Source organism: Sabethes cyaneus, chromosome 1, assembly GCF_943734655.1.
Source record: "Sabethes cyaneus chromosome 1, idSabCyanKW18_F2, whole genome shotgun sequence".
Classification (NCBI taxonomy): Eukaryota; Metazoa; Arthropoda; class Insecta; order Diptera; family Culicidae; genus Sabethes; species Sabethes cyaneus.
This window is the reverse complement of record NC_071353.1, coordinates 21,286,577-21,304,321: the sequence shown is the minus strand read 5'-3', so window position 1 is coordinate 21,304,321 and position 17,745 is coordinate 21,286,577. Positions and strand designations below refer to the sequence as shown.

Here is a 17,745-nt window from a genome sequence, read left to right as displayed (position 1 = left end):
TGAAAGGTCATTGTGCCAAATGGTTTTCTTCCAAATGGTCCTATATATGTATGCCAATATTTTTATGGCAAACCATGTTATCTAAAATTAAAAAAGAAGAAAACTTATCCAATTTAATTCTACTATGTATATTTTATTCACGACAGATACGTATTTCGCCTACGACTTGCAGGCTTCCTCAGTGTCTGTATTCTACTAAGACGCTCCAAAAACTTCAGTAAACCATGTTATGCCAAACACCATTATGTCCGGTTAATTTCTGTTAAATGGGCGACCCTGGTTTTCATTGCATTGTGAAGGAGTGATGATTGGCTTAAATGCGTATTCTTATGAAAGCAAAGTTTTTTAAATTATGCCCAACGTCCAATATGCCTATCGTCCATTATGCCTGCCATCCATTGCACATATCGTCAATTATGTCCAAGGTTCGTATACAAGTGTGGAGCTGGGCTTCTCTTTACAGACCGGCTTTTATATTACTAGATTTATTTGACACACATCCTGCATACTAAGGCAAATTAACCATTAGTGGACCCTTTAGTGCTGGAGTTGCTTTTTCCAGTACTAGTAACATTCGATTAAACCTTAAAAAATTTCAATTTCTGTTGCTATTCTCTATATTTTCATATTTTTCAAAACAGATTGGAATGTCCGTTTTCCTCGTATGGACCCTTATTGTTTACAATAGGATAACGACTGGGTCCATTATAGGAATTCTAGTGTATTTTGCATGGAGTGGGTCCACTAATGGCCACAATCATTGCATTGTTAACCGTATAATGGACTCTCATTTGTCGAAAATGTTGGTTTTAAAGGATTAGTAATCAAAAGCAACCAAAATTTTATAAACTAAAATGTGTGTCAGGATCAGTACTTGCTGTATCATGTCATATAGCCTTAATTGGGCGAGTGATAAGTTGATAAGATTGATAAGATGCATAAATGAAAACAGAAATCAATCAGTCACTTCAAGTTGATTTTCCAGTTGAGGTTGTACAAATCTGTTCTAGGTTGAATATGTATATCAACTCAAACATTTTAATAATTGGTTATGAAAGAAACTGAATTTCTGGTATCTGGTTTGCAGCGAATACAAATGAAAACATATTGGTATTTGAATCGAATCGAAAGGCAATGGAAAGGATCCCACTGACTGGCGACTGCTGCCTGCGGTGAGATTGAAGAAAATTGACTGTTCTACTGCTTGAACATGAAATCTTAAGCCCTCTGGAGAGCTTTCTCCAGTAGTTAGTATTGACGTAGTTAGGGAAAGAGGCAGCGGTAAAATATGGTTGGCTAGCGTCCGAGCAAAACTTTTCCTCTTTTGTGTGTAAGATCGGAAAATGCCAGCGCACTCGAGCCACCATGCTGCGGCAGCACTAGAGAAAGAGTCAAGACAAGTTTACTTTCGTTTGATGGTGGCCATGGTGGTCAGCAGTAGGACTAAAAATGCACAAACCGTACTTGTCTCTGTCAAGTTTGGCTAAAGTTCTGTTCCTTCACTAGAGATTGTGGTATATTGATACTACTGAACAACTTTGAAAATCTCTTGGTTCGACTGCAATCGGCTTAGAAAATTCTTTGGTCAGCGACAGTTGTCGTACAGCTTTTTAAAGCGAAATTATATAATGAATGATTTCATTTGCAATATGTATACATTTAAGCAAATTGTAAGGACCCTAATGGCTCAAGGTTTCTTGTTGAATAATAATAGGAAAAGTTGCGCTGAACAGAACAAGTGGGACTTTAAGGCAAATAGCAAAATCTCTCTGGCCTGATAAATGAGGTTGAAGAGTTTTTCTGACTCCCATCGTTTATCTGTCGTTCGAGCTTAACTGCTTGCTGAGGAGAACTGCTTGTTCCCCTTTCCACTTTTACTACAAGCACACAAAGAGAGCTGCCAGGTAAGCTTCGGACGTAGCCATCATGATCATGCGAATGCAAAACCGGCATAATCTAATTAAAATGGCATTGCACCATCAGTCTTAGTGGTCACAATTATGACTGAGGTTTGGTTTGAATTTCAGTGATAGATGGCATGATATCGTAATAAGTTATCTCCATGACAGAACCCTGGGACATGACGCAAGTTGACAAAACTTTAAATTGCTAAATGAAATCATTCTTCGAATCCTGCTGTGCGAATTTCCGTCGACATTCATTATATAGAAAACTTGTAGATATGCGAATGCTAATCGATTGATCAAAAACTTATCGATTCGAATCATTTCCTCTTTCAGCTACAATCTGGTGTTCCTGGTGCTAACCTATGGCATCCCGATGCTAATCATGATCGTGTGCTACTCGCTGATGGGCCGAGAATTGTGGGGTAGTCGGTCGATTGGGGAACACACCGAGCGCCAGCTGGAATCGATGAAATCGAAAAAGAAGGTAATAACTTTTGCTAGAGATAATTTGCACTTCCTTCCGGTTATCCTATCAGGTCTGCTGAATGGAAAGTTAAAGTCGCGTGAGATTGCTTTTACTTACTTTGGTAATTTATGTTTTGGTACGAACTTTGGTTTCGATAAAAAATTCAGTTCAGCAAAAACTTTTCCTACGAGTTTGGAATCCAGATTCCTGCAATACATAAATCACCACCAAATATTTTCGGGGCTCCGCAGTAACTGTTGATTTTATGCAATGGTCCGGTTTTTTTGTTGAATTCAGGCAACAGCACAGTTTAACATTTACTTTTCCTTCTATGGTTGAAATGGTAAAAAAAAAGATAAATACAAACCGCTCAAAAAAGCAAATATGCCTGTTCACCGTCAATGTGGACTGAAAATAAAAACGGGAAAGAATTTAAATTGTTTATCATCAGTTTGCGCTGGACCGCTGCGAAACATGGAAGCCGGGCCGCCCGGAAGGGTCGTTTCGGGCGGAGAATGTCGCCCGTTACGGTTCGCTGAAGAATTGCCGTAATGGAAACTGCCGAAAAACATCAACGTACTGCTCGGGTTTGCAGAAGGTACCAGTTTCATCCGTTCTGTCCTTCCTGGTTTATCTCAACAAGCTATCTGCACTATTTGATTTGTCTTTGCTTTTCGTTGTGAAGGAAAAGAAACCCTAATCGTCGTTGCTATAGGACTGGAGAAGGAACACCTGAGGATGACGTTGCTACGTTAGCATAATTTATTGTCAATCATACTGACAAGCAGCGTCGGGAAGCTGACCGTCGTAAGTAGTTTAGATGGCAACATAAAACAATTTCTAGCTGCAGTGAGGGAAACTCGTTTAAAGGCATCCCAATTTTCGCACAGTTTGATTAATCACGTTAACAATACTAGGAAATTTTCTAAATGAGGACATAAAAATATAAACCAGACCCCCTCTGCTAAGTACTCGTTCTTTTAACGAAGAAATACGTTTTTGCTTACTATATTGGGAAACAGATCATGAAATAGATCTAAGTCAAACGATGACGATCGATGGCCATACCTGGATGCTTCATACTGGAGCAACTAAGCTAGTAGCAACGAACTGTTTCCCAGATGAGGGGCGGCTCAAATAGCGTCTGTCTCGGAGCGAGGGACTGTATCCCGCAAGCAGATCTATCAGCAGGGGGATAGGTATCGCGACCCCGGGTAGGTAGTACACCAATAACGATTGGAAACTCTGTACCGTAAAACGGGGTAACATTGATAACCAGAGTAACATTGATCAAACTTTCCTGAACTGATCATTGTTACTCCGTTTTACGGTACCTGGAATGTTCAAACTATTCATGAGCCGGCACCAGTTTGCTCGAGAGCTACATCGACTCTGAGTGGAGCTTGTTGCTATTTAGAAAGTTCGGTGGGCGAATGCCAGAGAAAAGGTGTTCTGTGCACTAGATCTTATTGCAGGATTCACTTCTTTCAAGTGCATCATCTACTACAGGGGCGCACAGCGGTCAAATTTTGAAAAAAGCGGACATTAGCAATTCTTATTCTTATTCTTATTCTTATTCTTATTAATACCATCACAGCCACAATAAAGGATTCCTGGAAATAATTTTAATTATTTCTAATGATAGAAATATTTCAAATTATTTTCTTGTCTGTATTAACATTTGGAAAACATCCGAGATACATTTCAAATGTTAAATCGGCCAGGCCAACTGTGAAGTATTACCGCAAAGACGATTCTGTGAAATGTATCTTGTGTGAATACGTTATTCATACATACATATATTTCTGAATCAGCAGGGAAAGAAGAAACGGGGACGTCTCGTACCAACCGTTTCTGATAAATTATTAAGCTTTGTTTCGTTGGGAGTATTTAGCTAGTAAAGATTAAATAATACTCCGGACCCTCGAGGATGAACTTATGGCATTTAGGCCAAAAGTCCGGCTCCAATAGGCCAAGGTTATAGCGCCTTATTTCGCTCTCTGCAAATAGATGAAACATCCCAACTACCAAAGATGTAGTAAATAGTATAGATTATTCGTATGACATGAGTTACTTAATAAAATAACAAAAATTACTGTATAATGAAATTGAATCATTTGTTTGAGAAACCCCAAATCTGCTTTTGACACAATTGTAGGAAAACAACGAAAAACTGATTTTCTCGAAATATTTTCTACCCCAACAAAAAGGGGTTTGTGAAAGCAACCTTTTCCTAGGATTTGAAAGAAGGTGTTGGAATCCCCGAGGATTCAAAACTTTCAAAAACTCATGAAAATTGGCTCATGTCAAATGGCGCTTGTGAGGTTTCTCGAACAAACGGTTCAATTACTGGCTGACGTAAAAGCAGATAGATAACAGAATGTTTTTGTAGAAAGCAAAATTTCTTAATATTAAGTTATTGTTTTCGTGGAACTTCATGACAAACAGAAAAACCAAAACGATCTCACCGGTATTTCCTGTTTGTTCCATCGTTCGTTCCATTAGTGTGCAGATTCATAAATCCGGTGTTCTCAAAAGCAGTGAACATTTTCCTCACATAAATTAAGGAGCTGAACGGATTATTCTGGTTATCACCGCCACTAGCGCATCCAACATTTACCCCGCTGTAATCTGTTGGTGTATCGACTGGACCAGAACCCGTGTGTATGTGGATTTCCATATCCTTGAACTGGGGACAACTTTGTTAACCTGAAGAGGATAATCAGGCTCCACCACTGAATAACTCTTCCGATTTAATTTGACATTGACACATTGAAGACTCCTCCGAAAGCTGGGTTTCAGGTGTTTCATGGCAGGACGCCTAGTCTGCAAGAGCTGCTTCCATGTGAACGACTGAATCGCTAGCTTTAAGGCTATCGACATCCGCTAATGGTACTGGTAACTAGTATAATACATATCAGGAATACATATATAGTTCTAATTGATCTTTAAAAGTCCAAAACCTGATTAATTGAATAATTGAATAATTTTCACAATTCACAAGAAAAATTGACAGCAAAACTTTTTGCTGCCGACCACACGCGTTCGAAAAAAGCGGACATTAGCAATTGGGTAAAAAGTGCGCAATTTTTCAAGGGTGGGGCCTTCGAAGAAGTTTAATAATAAAATATAGATCTTTCTGCACTATTAGGGTGACCGTGAATTCACCTTTTAGGATGATACAAACTTTTGTTTTGTTTTGTTGACAAAAGCTTTTAAAATGATTTGCAATGGTCTAATTAAAAAAAAAAATTTCTTCAAAAAGTTGCATAACATACTAAAATAAGCAATTTTGCTGAATATAGTAACTATGTATCTCTTACCGGTTGCGAAATATAATGATGCGCCAAAAAGGAGCACCTAAAAATCAATTATGCTCAATAACTTTGCACACGATTTTTTATTGCTTTCAAATGTTCTACAAAGTTATTCAGTATGCTAAAATACACATTTTTTCTGAAGACTGTTTTTCACTAAGGTGCATATTTCATGAGTTATAAAAAAATTTATCAAAAAATAACACATTTTTCAATTGATTTTTTGAGATTCCTTTGGAGATCTCCTGATGGAAATATTTTTTTTATAGATAAAATATAGTACTTTCACCTAATGGTTGTCTGGTTTGTGCAAAGCAGCCCAAAATTGAAAAAAAAATTTGAGCATTGCAATTTTTTTTCATTTATTTTATACTTATTAAATATGCGTCTGAGCGACAAACAGTCTTCAGTGAAAATGTTTCTTTTAGCATACTGAATAACTTTGTAGAACACTCAAAAGCAGTAAAACAATCATGTGCAAAGTTATTGAGCATAATTAATTTTTATGCGCTTCTTTTTAACACATTATTATATTTCGCAACCGGTAAGAGATAGATAGTTAATATATTCAGCAAAATTGCTTATTTTAGTATGTTCTTAAACGAAATAGGTTGTATAAATTCTCCAATTTCGGCTGAATAAGTATTATAGAATTGTTTACATAAATGTTAATCGATGCATATTCAGCTATGACTGAATAATAATGGCTGTTAAAATGTTTAATTAGCACATAAATGTTTCTTGGGTAACGTTCTGAAGGGTTATGAGGAAAGGTGGCACAGAGCTTTAAAGAAAACCAGAATTAGGGACCGAGGGCTGAGGAAGAAGATGTTGAGGTGCGTTAGGTCTAATACTGGCATCTCCATTCGGGAAATGGCTAGAAGGTACGATGCCAACTATCAAACTACGCAAAATCTCCTCGATCGCTACAGAAGGCTATAGGTCTTGCAGTGTTAGTAAACATCGGAGTCTCGGATGTCACTGTACGGATGTCATTGATGACGGTCTTTTCACGGTCCAAATTTTGGCTCGTCGTTTGTAAGATTCACGCAAGGCTGTCGAACGCGGCGACGACTCGCATTGAGAGGACGTTACATTTCAACATTCAGCGGTGGACAGCAGATTGCGTAACAGCCGAATATGCCAGAACGCTTCAACAGTAAAAACCCGGAACAGCAGGAAGACAGGCTAGAAGATTTAAGTGGGTTGTAGTGTAGGGAAACATCCATAGAGCCATTGAAACAAATGCGAGAACGACAGTGCACGACGAACAGAAAGGCACGTCAGAACTGAGAAAGCTCAACAGGAACAGGATAAACATTGTGATACTTGCATGGTCAAGCTGTGGAACCATCAACACAAGAGGAGGTTAAGAAGGTGAAAACGGTAAGGCTGCTGGGAAGGACGGTATCCCGACTGAACTACTACTAGTGGGGAGTGAGTGGCTATACGAAGCAATTTACCGTATCATTATCAGGGTCTGGGCGAAAAAACAAATGTCGGAGGAGTATTTGGACGGCCTCATTTGCGCTATTTTTAAAAAAAGGCATCGACTCAACTATAAAAACTATCGAGTCCTGTTACTGTAACCTTTGGCTACATATTTTATATAAAATCAGCTCGGCCACTCTAGCTGCATCTGGGACGGAAGGGTCGCTCACGAGGGAAAGCTTTCTCAATATTCTGCAAGAGAAATGGTGATGCGATCGCCTGGGTGAGTAATATTCCTTCACGTCTGGCGTTTTACGTCTGTGGGGAGGGGAGACTCTCTTTGAAGCCCTCCCAAGCAACAATGTGAGTTTTATTGTACTCTTATGTGGTCTTCAAGACCAATTTTGGTCTAAAATGTCATCATAAAAGCTTAATAAAACCCAAATTGTTACTTGGGCTTTTCTAATACAATCAGAAGATGATATTTCACGGATTAGTGGTTCGTGTTCAGCGTGTTCCTGTTTGCGACGGATTTTGTATTTGGCAAATGTATTTGGCAAGAGCTGTGACGTACACGCGTTTCCATCCGTTTTAATACCCTTTCGCTTCCCTTTCTTTTCCGCTGGGCAGTGTGGAGGCTCTCCCGTATCCTGTGCTGACTGAGTGAGACCGTTAGCGGAGTGTTTCGTCGGCGAGTACCAAGCTGGTTATTGTGAGGGTCGTTCCACAAAGGATCAGATGTTTACTTTGCTGCTGCTTTGCTGTCAGCTGCTAGACAAGCTCCGGGAGTACCTACAACTTGCCGTATCATCGTCTGTTTGTGGACTTTAAGGCGGCGAACTATTCAGTCAAACGAAATAACCTGTTGCATATAATGCTAGAACACCCTTTTCCGACAAAACGATTAAAGCTGATTTATGCCACACTGGCTAAGTCAAAACCATGCATCAGAATAGTGGGTGAGACCTCAGCGATGACCAAACCAAAGTACATGGTTGCTGGCAGTGAACGTGGGAGTCCAAATGGTGTTTGTGACGAGGTAGAGCTGAATGGGGAACGATAATAAAATGGTGGAATTCTTATACTTTGGTACGCTCGTAACATAGGTGACAATGATGTAAGCCACGAAGTAAAACGACAAATTGCAGCTGCGAAGGGGGCTTTCTATGGATTACGTAGTCAGCTGAAGTCCCGTAGTTTGCAAATTCAGCTATACAAATATGCTGATATGCTGGGCACATGGCCGGAATGCCCGACGTAGATTTGCCAAAACTATTTTCTGCACAGAACGGAGAGTGACGTAGGGCGTAGGTGCTTGAACCACGAGTTGCAGGCACTACTTGGAGAGATTCCCACCGTACACCTGGGGAAAGTTGGGAGACTACGGTGGGCCGGCCGCGGCGCAAGGATGCCGGCCGACTGTGCAGTGAAATCCTTTCTCTTTAAGAACCACACCGGCACCAGGTATAGAGAAGCCCAACGTGCTAGATGGCTTGGCCAGGTTGAAGCCGACTTGCGTGTGTCGAAACGCTCAACGAATAGTCGACGAGTAGCCCCTGACCAAGAACAATGGAGAGGAATTCTGGATACGGCATGAATTCTTGATAAGAGTCACCCCGGCTCTCTGCTGGTAGAAGGCGACATTTTCAACTGAGAACCAGGAGGAGGTCGTAGACACTTCGCATCCGATGAATGTGCGCTGTCGAAGACGATGCACGTTTTGTTGGTGCTCGAGGAAATTGGAGAACGGCAGTCAAGAAATGATAGTACTGGAGGACCATATTTCGTTAGGCGCAAGATCGATAACGGATAGTCGCCACTAAAGTAAAGTACGTAATTCGCATAAAAACATTTTTTTAATAAGAGCAATAAAGTGGCAAAGTTTTTGCTATGGTCTATAATGATTTAAGCACAGACAAACAGACATAACTCTTGGAAGAAAAATCAACTAAAAATTAACGTACCCCACATTTAGCCTGAACACTAGTACCATCTATGATCGAGATTCCCAAATATCAAATAGCAATATGGTTATCCCTCGAAGTAGCAAGTATTTTTTATGGGGAATTCTCCTTCTTTCGTTAAAAAGCGCCACTTTGACCAAAACGGAGATATTCCCAACTAAGCCCAAATTTGAAATGACGGTTTAATCGGTACGAAGAATGGAAAACGAGTGTTATGTCTTTTTGTCTGTAATTTAAGCTTAATTCTGGTTCGAATAGCTACTAACGAATGTAGTAATTATCATTGGTGGAACTCATACATAGCTCTGTCACACACCATTCACGCAAACCGCCCCGAAATTCTTGGAAGTGGAAATGTGACAGACTGACTCGTGTATGGCAACGCACTTACATACGGTTTTTTTCTGGTTGAATCCTGCAACCCGTTAATCATACAATGCCTATATGTACTACTCAACCGAGACAGCGAAATTCAATCTTCAAGGAAATTAAACTTCGAGTACTGTTGGGAGCAAGCAAAGCTGTCAGTTACGATTTCATATCACCCGCTGCGCCATTGTTGCTCCACTGCTACACTACGTACCTCCTACCAAGTCATCCCTCAAGGTAAGCGTAAGAAGGCTAAGGCTGTCGTCGGAGGTCGGAGAGTGGTTATTTTGTTTCATTCGAACACTTCCATAACGAATGAAGAAAACGCCTTTAATCCTAGGGGAGCGAACATAACGGGTGCGACCGCACCCGAATTCATTGTGTTCGAGCCTTTGCTTCGTTTACCGTGCGTCCCTATCGAATCGAAATATTTTCGTTATTTAGGTGTCGAACTCGAACGTAACAAAGCAATCAATAACAATCAATAAACGTCGTTTGCCATTCATTGTGCGGTAGAGTCGTTCGGGATAAATTTCGTAACCATGTAGTGTGTGGAGGTGGGAACAGGTAAGTGAGAGGCAAACAGGTAGTGTAGTAATTACGGTTCTCGAGCTCGCTATTTTAATCGAAATTGATGAATTTGATTGTTTCACTCGGTAAGGGAACACTTCGAACGAAATCAATAGCCTTGACTGGCGGGAACAACAATGGACTAAAGTGGGACGTTCAATTTATGAAATATCATCAATGTCGAAGCTTGTTCTGGTAATTAAATTAGGCTATAATAATTTCATTAGCAGCTTAATGATGCTTTCCAGTGTATGAATAGATGTAATTGGTCAATTCTCGAACGATTTCGTTAGCATTGGGCAAAGGCCCAAACAAAATGCTACGTCAACGCGTCTTCAGTGCCAATTCGACAGTCAACCCATGGGAAAACTGTCAGAATAACGCTGACGGACGCGTTAACACAGCATTCTTTGTGGCCCTTAATCTACCGATTTATGAGATTTGTTTTTATTGAAACGGCGAGCATTGGCGAACTAGGTATTGACGATAACTAACCAGTGTTTAATTTGTTCAGAACAACATTTCTTATTATTATATTTGAGATATTGAGATATTGTAACAAACTTTTGCGACAACGACTTCTGGCTTGGGCTGTAACGATTTAATGAACAGAATTCGAGAGATACGATTTCAACACTCTTGAAACGAATGACGTTGTTCAACTTACATTAAATTAATTAGTCAAGCTTCTTGGTACAACATTTAATATCGATCAATCATTCTCAGTGGATATGCAAATTGTTTCCCAGTAAGAATCGTCCGTTGTCGACTTGCGAAACGTGACTCGTAAACGGACAACTTTTACCAAGTTTAGCCAGGAACGATGTCGATGGGTGAACGTAAATTGTGCTCAGCTCTAGAAGCATTAGGTATCATTTAGCCGCACACTGAATTAATTTCAGAAAGATAATTGAGTGCTCAAGGTCGGATTTGCTTCCGCAGAGATTGTCTTAATTAAATAATCCTAAAAGGGTAGGCCGAATATCAGCAGAAACATAATGATTCTGCAGTGTGCTGGGCAAACAAGTACCCAATGCAGCATTATCATCGATCGAAAGTCTTCGATTACATAATGACACGAGATAAAAAGTTGTATAACTTTTCTTTGATCTCGTTAGGTTTATCATTCTAACAAGGAAGATCCTACGGAACAGACGAGCACAATCTACAGGATTTCTATCTATCTATCTATCTGCTATGATTTAAAAGTGTTATCATCATGGCAAAATTGTTGTGTTCAATAAAATTCACAATAGCAAAAGATGCAATGCAATTTACCTAGCTGTGAGAGGTAGCAAAGCTACCTCACAGCTAGTCACATTAGTTTAGATTTTCAATTTCATCACTAATGAGAGTTTTAATTTGAGCAAATTGCATTCAAGCAATGATTACGACCTGTTATTTTCAGAAATATTCTACTTTCCGTATCGTGCTTAAAATTGTGCAAGTTAAATTTACAGATTTGATGCGCCGATTGCCAATTAATTTTGGGTTTTCATTGTGTCAATCGGTTATGCTTGTTGCATTCTATCGTGTCTCTTTGAGCCTATTCAACCGATACGATCATTATACTGTCACTTCAGTCGACTGATTGCAATTAAAAGATGGTGTCATTAAGGGGAAATGAGCAGTCATTGCCTTTAGGTCGGAAAGTCCAATTTCGGAAGCTTGTTTTATGGGCTCAAAACAGGGGTTCTGTTTTTTCTTCTTGCCAATCTGAACACAGAGAATATATTTTAATGAAAAGAATTTTGGTTTCAAACAAAAAAAAACTGCTTTTGAAATTTACAGAATCAATGCACAGGTGGTCCAAAAGGGCATAAAGTGGAACTTTTTTCCTACCGTCTTTTGCTTTTATTTGAGCAATATTGTGCGTCACTTCCGAACTTTTGTTATGGCGGAATATCCCAATATCTGAAACTGTGCAAAGTTACTCATGGGGCTTACTTTGTTAAAAATAAAATTATAACTTTTTTCTGCTAGGTAACACAGGCATAGTTTCTTCGGAAAAGCTGTAGAAAATATAATGGAAGGAATGATATTTCTATCTCTTTCGGGTGTAGAGAAACAGAGCATTTTCTTTGGAAGCTCAAATTAATTATTCTTGCATAGCCTTTGTTGGTTGCATTTTGCAAAGATAAATTGTTCTAAGCAATTATCGAAGCACTCAAAACACACGTTTCTACAAAAGGCCACAAATCTCTAGGACCTTTCTTTACAAAGTTAGTCCATTGCAAATCATATTTAAAGTTTTTGTCACCCCACCACCTTGGAAATTGGCTTGAAAAATCGGGGGGCAAAAAAATAATTTGTAGGATATGAGTCAAATTTCTTTTTATAAAATCAATTGTCTGTGGGCTCTGCAGTCTGAAAAACTCGAAAAATGAGTCCCCGAGTTGAATTAACGCTTCTAGCACGAAACAGAAATGGAAATTCGAACAATGGAATTTCCGAAAATCGTCCAAAAAAATTTTCCTTCGTTTTTGTCTTTTTTCGTATATTTTTGCATCGAAAATAGTAACGTATATATTATAAGCAAGAATAGATTCGGTTTTCACGTTTAAACCTTAAATAAAAATTCTTAAAATCCATGTTTTTTTTGCTCGATTAAAAAATTCACTTTGTTTTTTTGTAGCACTTGACCCAAGTTTCATGGTGAAGCACTGATTTGATATATCGTATAGGCTTGTGACGTTTAGAAAAAATAAAGCTTGACTTAGCAAGTAAATGTCCTGGAGAATTGCGGTCTTCTGCAAAAACATGTGTTTCGAGTACTTCGAGTTGGCTTTGAGGTATGACGCTGGCCTAATAAGTAAGTCATCCTATGTTCGAATCTCGACTGGGAGAGGCTGTTAGAGTCAATAGGATCGTGGTAACTGGCCCTGCAATTGTCCTTCAATCAGGGGGTTGTAGCATCGTTTACATCGTTATGTAAACAGCAATGTCACCTATTTCAATCAATTGAAAATAAATGGGCCAGAAATGCACTTTTTTATTCATATTTTCAAAATCTTTTGATAGGAACATCTTCACAAATCACTTAACCATACATTTAATTGACACAAACACAATTTACTGGGTTTCCGACAAGAAATATGATGAATTAAAAATTGTTGTCCAAAAACGTACATTTTTCAGCTGCTGAAGGCAATCGCCACCTCGCTACTAACGAATCCGTCACATTTTTCAGCACTCTAAACAACAATTACAACCACTCTAAAAGTCCAGCACTCAATTGTCACCTACCTTACTATTCACTATCTTTTCGTCTATCATCTAAGGCAGCGGTTCCCAACCTTTTTGTGGTTCGCGTACCCCCTGACGGATTTCCCTATAGTATTCTGCAGCGAACTAAAGTTTTGGCGAACCCCTGGGGGTTCGCGAACCCCCATTTGGGAACCGCTGATCTAAGGCTTTGTCACTAGTAGAAAGTTTTATTATTTTATAACCAAACTGAAAAAAAATTCTGAATTGACGGAACCTGTTCACCAGTAGCAGCAGCTGCAGCATAACTGATGAACTATCGTGTTGCCAAGACACTGTTTCGCTTCTGGAAATATGAATTATAGGTTTGAAATTAACTGAAACCTCCAATGATCAAAACCTGATTCAATACTTTCAAGAGATGTAGTTCATAATTAAGATGTGTTCATAATTCATTTTTCTTTATTAAAAACAACAAAAGAGACAGCTTTTTCAATAATTTTCGAAGATTTTCTCAGTGATTTAATGAAGCAACGATGTGTTTTAATGTTATTCGCTTTGACAACACTGTTTTAAAGTGAGATTGTGTGCACTGCTATGTTTGCCTCTTTTGTTCTCCCACCATCCTTATGAACAGCGAGTGAGAGGTCAAACTCGCAGTTTCCCATAAGAACTCTAGAGCACGAAAGAGACGACGAATACCGTTTGCCGAACGATGCGATGAGTGTATGCCCCGATAAACAATTTAGACAGATTGCATTTTACGGTCCACCAACCAAATATATCAAATCTATTAATGTAGATGCCGATTAGTAGGTCGCGGATAGGAACGTGAACTTACTGAATAGGGGGAAAAGTTCGAGGGATTGTTTATGGGGGCGTATAAAAATTCGGACTTCAGGACTGTTTAAAAAAGCACCTTGAGGGTGAAAATATGTTCGGTCTGATCAAAATTAGTTCCATCGCTTCAAATTTTATAGCGAAAAATCAAAAGTTTAGCTCAAAAATAGTGTCTTCCAATGGTAACAGCTTGAAGAACTAAAGATAGCAAGAAGATTGGTATGCTGATATTCCCCCCTTAGTCAACCCATCGCTTGTAATAAGGTAAAACAATCAGTGACCCGCTTAGACTGCTTAAAACCGGTTCTTTACCCTAATATCTTTGTCCATTACCAATGCTTGTGTGGTAAAAAGTTTTTCGTAATGATAATTATTATTTTTCCCAGGCAGGCGTATCAAAAAATTTAGATGTTCCTCGAGAAAAAATAGTATGTTACATCAAATATTATAATAAATTTGTAACATGGCAATATCCCGCACAAAAATTATCGATGGTTGAGATACAACGATTAAAATTTATGCTTGTGAAAGGAAATATACACTCTTAAATGACTCTACCCGTAAATAGGTCGGATTTAGCTAAAGCTAGGTTGAAACTACTCAAAATGCTCTTAAAGTGTACAAACTCAGATTTTGAGTAGTTTTTCAACCAAAAAATTGTTAGTAGGAACTTGAAAGTGCGTTATTTGTTACAGAGAATAATTCAATTACCGGTACAAGTAACCAAAATTGGTTGAATTTTTTACCCAAAATATGAGTTTGTACACTTTAAGGGCGTTTTGAGAAGTTTCAACCTAGCTTTAGCTAAATCCGACCTATTTATGGGGAGTATCATTTAACAGTGTAGGCAATATACAAAGTCGAAGTTCGTTCCGGTTTGTGAGTTGTGGTTTGTCAATGATGTAGCCCTTCTTAACGCAAGACATCCGGGGTGACACTTGCGTGTCAAATGATGTAGCAATAATGGATGCCACAATAATAAATAAAGCAAACATTTTTTTCTCAAGCTTTCCGCTTTTCAATTTGCTCCCCAGTTGTGGTGAAAAAATCTAAACCAAAAAACAGTTGACAGAATATTTTGCATTCGTCCGTCAGTAGCACAGCTTGAATGATGGTGACTGAAATGGCGCATTTATCAACGTCAACACCTGGACCTATAAAAAGTGCAAAGATTCCACTAACTGCTTTTTGAAATTTATAGCCCCAGAATGAGTGCGATGAATGTCCCAAACCAATCTAAGCATCATTTTTAGAAATTACTCATTATTAGGCATTCCACTTTAGACTGTATAGGAACTTGTAAGCAAGTGATCGCTTTGCTTACATTAATTTTTCTAATTTTTCTAATGGTCTTCATTCATTTAATATGTGCATGCAGCATAATTTTATTCAATCTCGTGTCGGTCACGTAGTCAGTGAACCTGTGAACTTCTGCTTTTCCAAGATAAATAGCGATTTGTTGTGCGGATGCTGCAATAATCAACATTGTTCCCACCGAATCGAGATAAACCGCAATATTCAGACACGCTCCTTGTTAAATTTGCCTGTGCCGCAGCGCAGTCATTTATTCTACGAGGAGCGATGAACTGTTTTTCCGTTTTCGTATTGAGGCTTGTTAATTTTCACACGTCAAAGTGGCGAATTCAGGCACAAACCAGATGGACACACAAATTTCGGCACTCAGCAGCGGTCTCCCAGACAGTGTGCGACGAGTGTCCGTCCATGAAATTAATTACCGGAACAGTACCTTCTTTTGCCAGCTGAGGATAGAGCACATTTTAAAAATAAATTTTCGGAATAAAGACGTTGTCGTCAATCCAGCGTCAGTTTTTAGCATGCCACAATCTGCGGCCAGACTCCGTGTAACCATCGAGCCGAATCGACTTGACATATTCGATACATTTTCATTGGAAAACTTGAACAAGTCATTTATTTTGGGAACCCTGCCAACGAACGAGGCCGAGTGGATCAGCCATGCGCCACAATTGGCTCACCTTCCCACCCATACAAGTTTCAAGTTAAGTTTTCTCAAAAAAGTACCAAGCTACATCTATAAGAGCGGTGCAGTGAAGTTCTGGATCGACAGGACTACACTATGGTGTATATGGGCGAGCTCTAAGCCTGTGACCGATAGCGTTGGTTTTTTGTCAGTTGCTTTTTGTTTAATCTATGTAGTCTCAGGCTTTTCTAACCACTAGTTGTAGTACATTTTTTGTACTTGGAGTTATAATTAACATTTTAATCTTATTCACTTGGGTTAGTGGTATATTTGGTTAAACAACACGCTCAACTAGAGATTGGGAGCTGTCAAACATGTGGTCCAGAAATGCTAAATCGGGTCTTCGCCAAGGGTGGCACAATGCGCAATGGGCAAAACCGAGCTCGAAATCCCAAGAATTAGAAGCCGATGCTTTGGAATCTTACAAGATACCTATTCCTATGTAAAAATGTAGGAAATCGATTGGTGATGGTTTCATTCTGCGCAGATTTCGGGAAGTGGTCCATTTTGCCCTATTATCCCCAAAAATCATGATCAATGCTAATTAAATACTAAAGAAACTGCTTTGCCGCCCTAAAATGAACTCAAATAATTTCCAAATATTGTCAAAACATCAGAAGAATCAAACCCCATCCATTCCATACTGTGCGAAATGCAAGAAGAATCCATTTTGCCCAATTCACCCTCATATACATAGATAACCTAATTAAAGCGTTTATAAGTAACTAAAAGGCAAAAACAGTCTTCAGAAAAAATGTGTATTTCATCATACTGAATAAATTTGGAGAACAGTTGAAAGCACTGAAGTTTTTGGAGCGTCTTAGTAGAATACGAAACCTAAAAATAAAAATAAGAAAACTTATCCAATTTAATTCTACTATGTGTATACAGTTTTCTTACAGTTTTCAGTACAGTAAGTTTTCTTATTTTTATTTTTAAGTTGAAAGCAATAAATTAATTCGATGCAAAGGTATTGTGCAGAATTGATTTTCAAGTGTACTTTTAAAGCAAATCATTATGCGTCGCAACTAGTAAAAGATATATAGGGTCTTTTTCTAATTCCCGTCGTAATAAGGAAAGCCATTCTAATTTTCATCATTTGCTGGATGGATTTAGTGAATACTCCAAAAGTTCTTGTACTGATTTGACTAAAACACACTTACCTTTCGATCCGTGAACTTTGAAATCACTGAAAAGCGACTATTAAAGCATATTATTGAAATTACGCAACTGACTTCATTACTAAAATTCGTCGTACCGTTTTAAAATCCGTCCAACAAAATTTTTCATCGTCCGAACTAAAAATCACTACAATGTTTACGAAGCTAACGCGCATGTATTTGTGTAGGACGGCATGACAAATGTTATTCTACAAAATTTCTGCAGGTCAGGCAAGTTTTTCTGGCTGTAGAATAACAACAATGCCTTGCGTGAGTTATTTTCATTTATGAATGACGGAAATTAAAACGATTAGTCGACATTGTCTTCTCCGTCGCACGAAAAAACGTAGGAAATTTGGCTGGTAGGACTTCTTTAATGATAAAAAGCATTTAAATAGATCTCAGCTCACTTTGATTGATTGCGTATGATAGACAACTAACTAAAATATTAGGGAATAACTAGTTTTGCATTGTGTGTCATGAAAATGGTGATATTTTTAATAATTTGTGTTGGATAG

General features: G+C 38.6%; 1 protein-coding gene across 1 annotated transcript in view; it reads left to right on the top strand.

Annotated features, from left to right (window-relative positions):
* Positions 1-17,745, top strand: part of LOC128745356 (tachykinin-like peptides receptor 86C) — a 113,923-nt gene that overhangs the window by 79,895 nt on the left and 16,283 nt on the right. Inside the window, exon 6 of the mRNA XM_053842402.1 lies at positions 2,241-2,391. Coding sequence (XP_053698377.1) covers positions 2,241-2,391 — 151 coding nt within the window. The remainder of the gene's footprint in view (positions 1-2,240; positions 2,392-17,745) is intronic.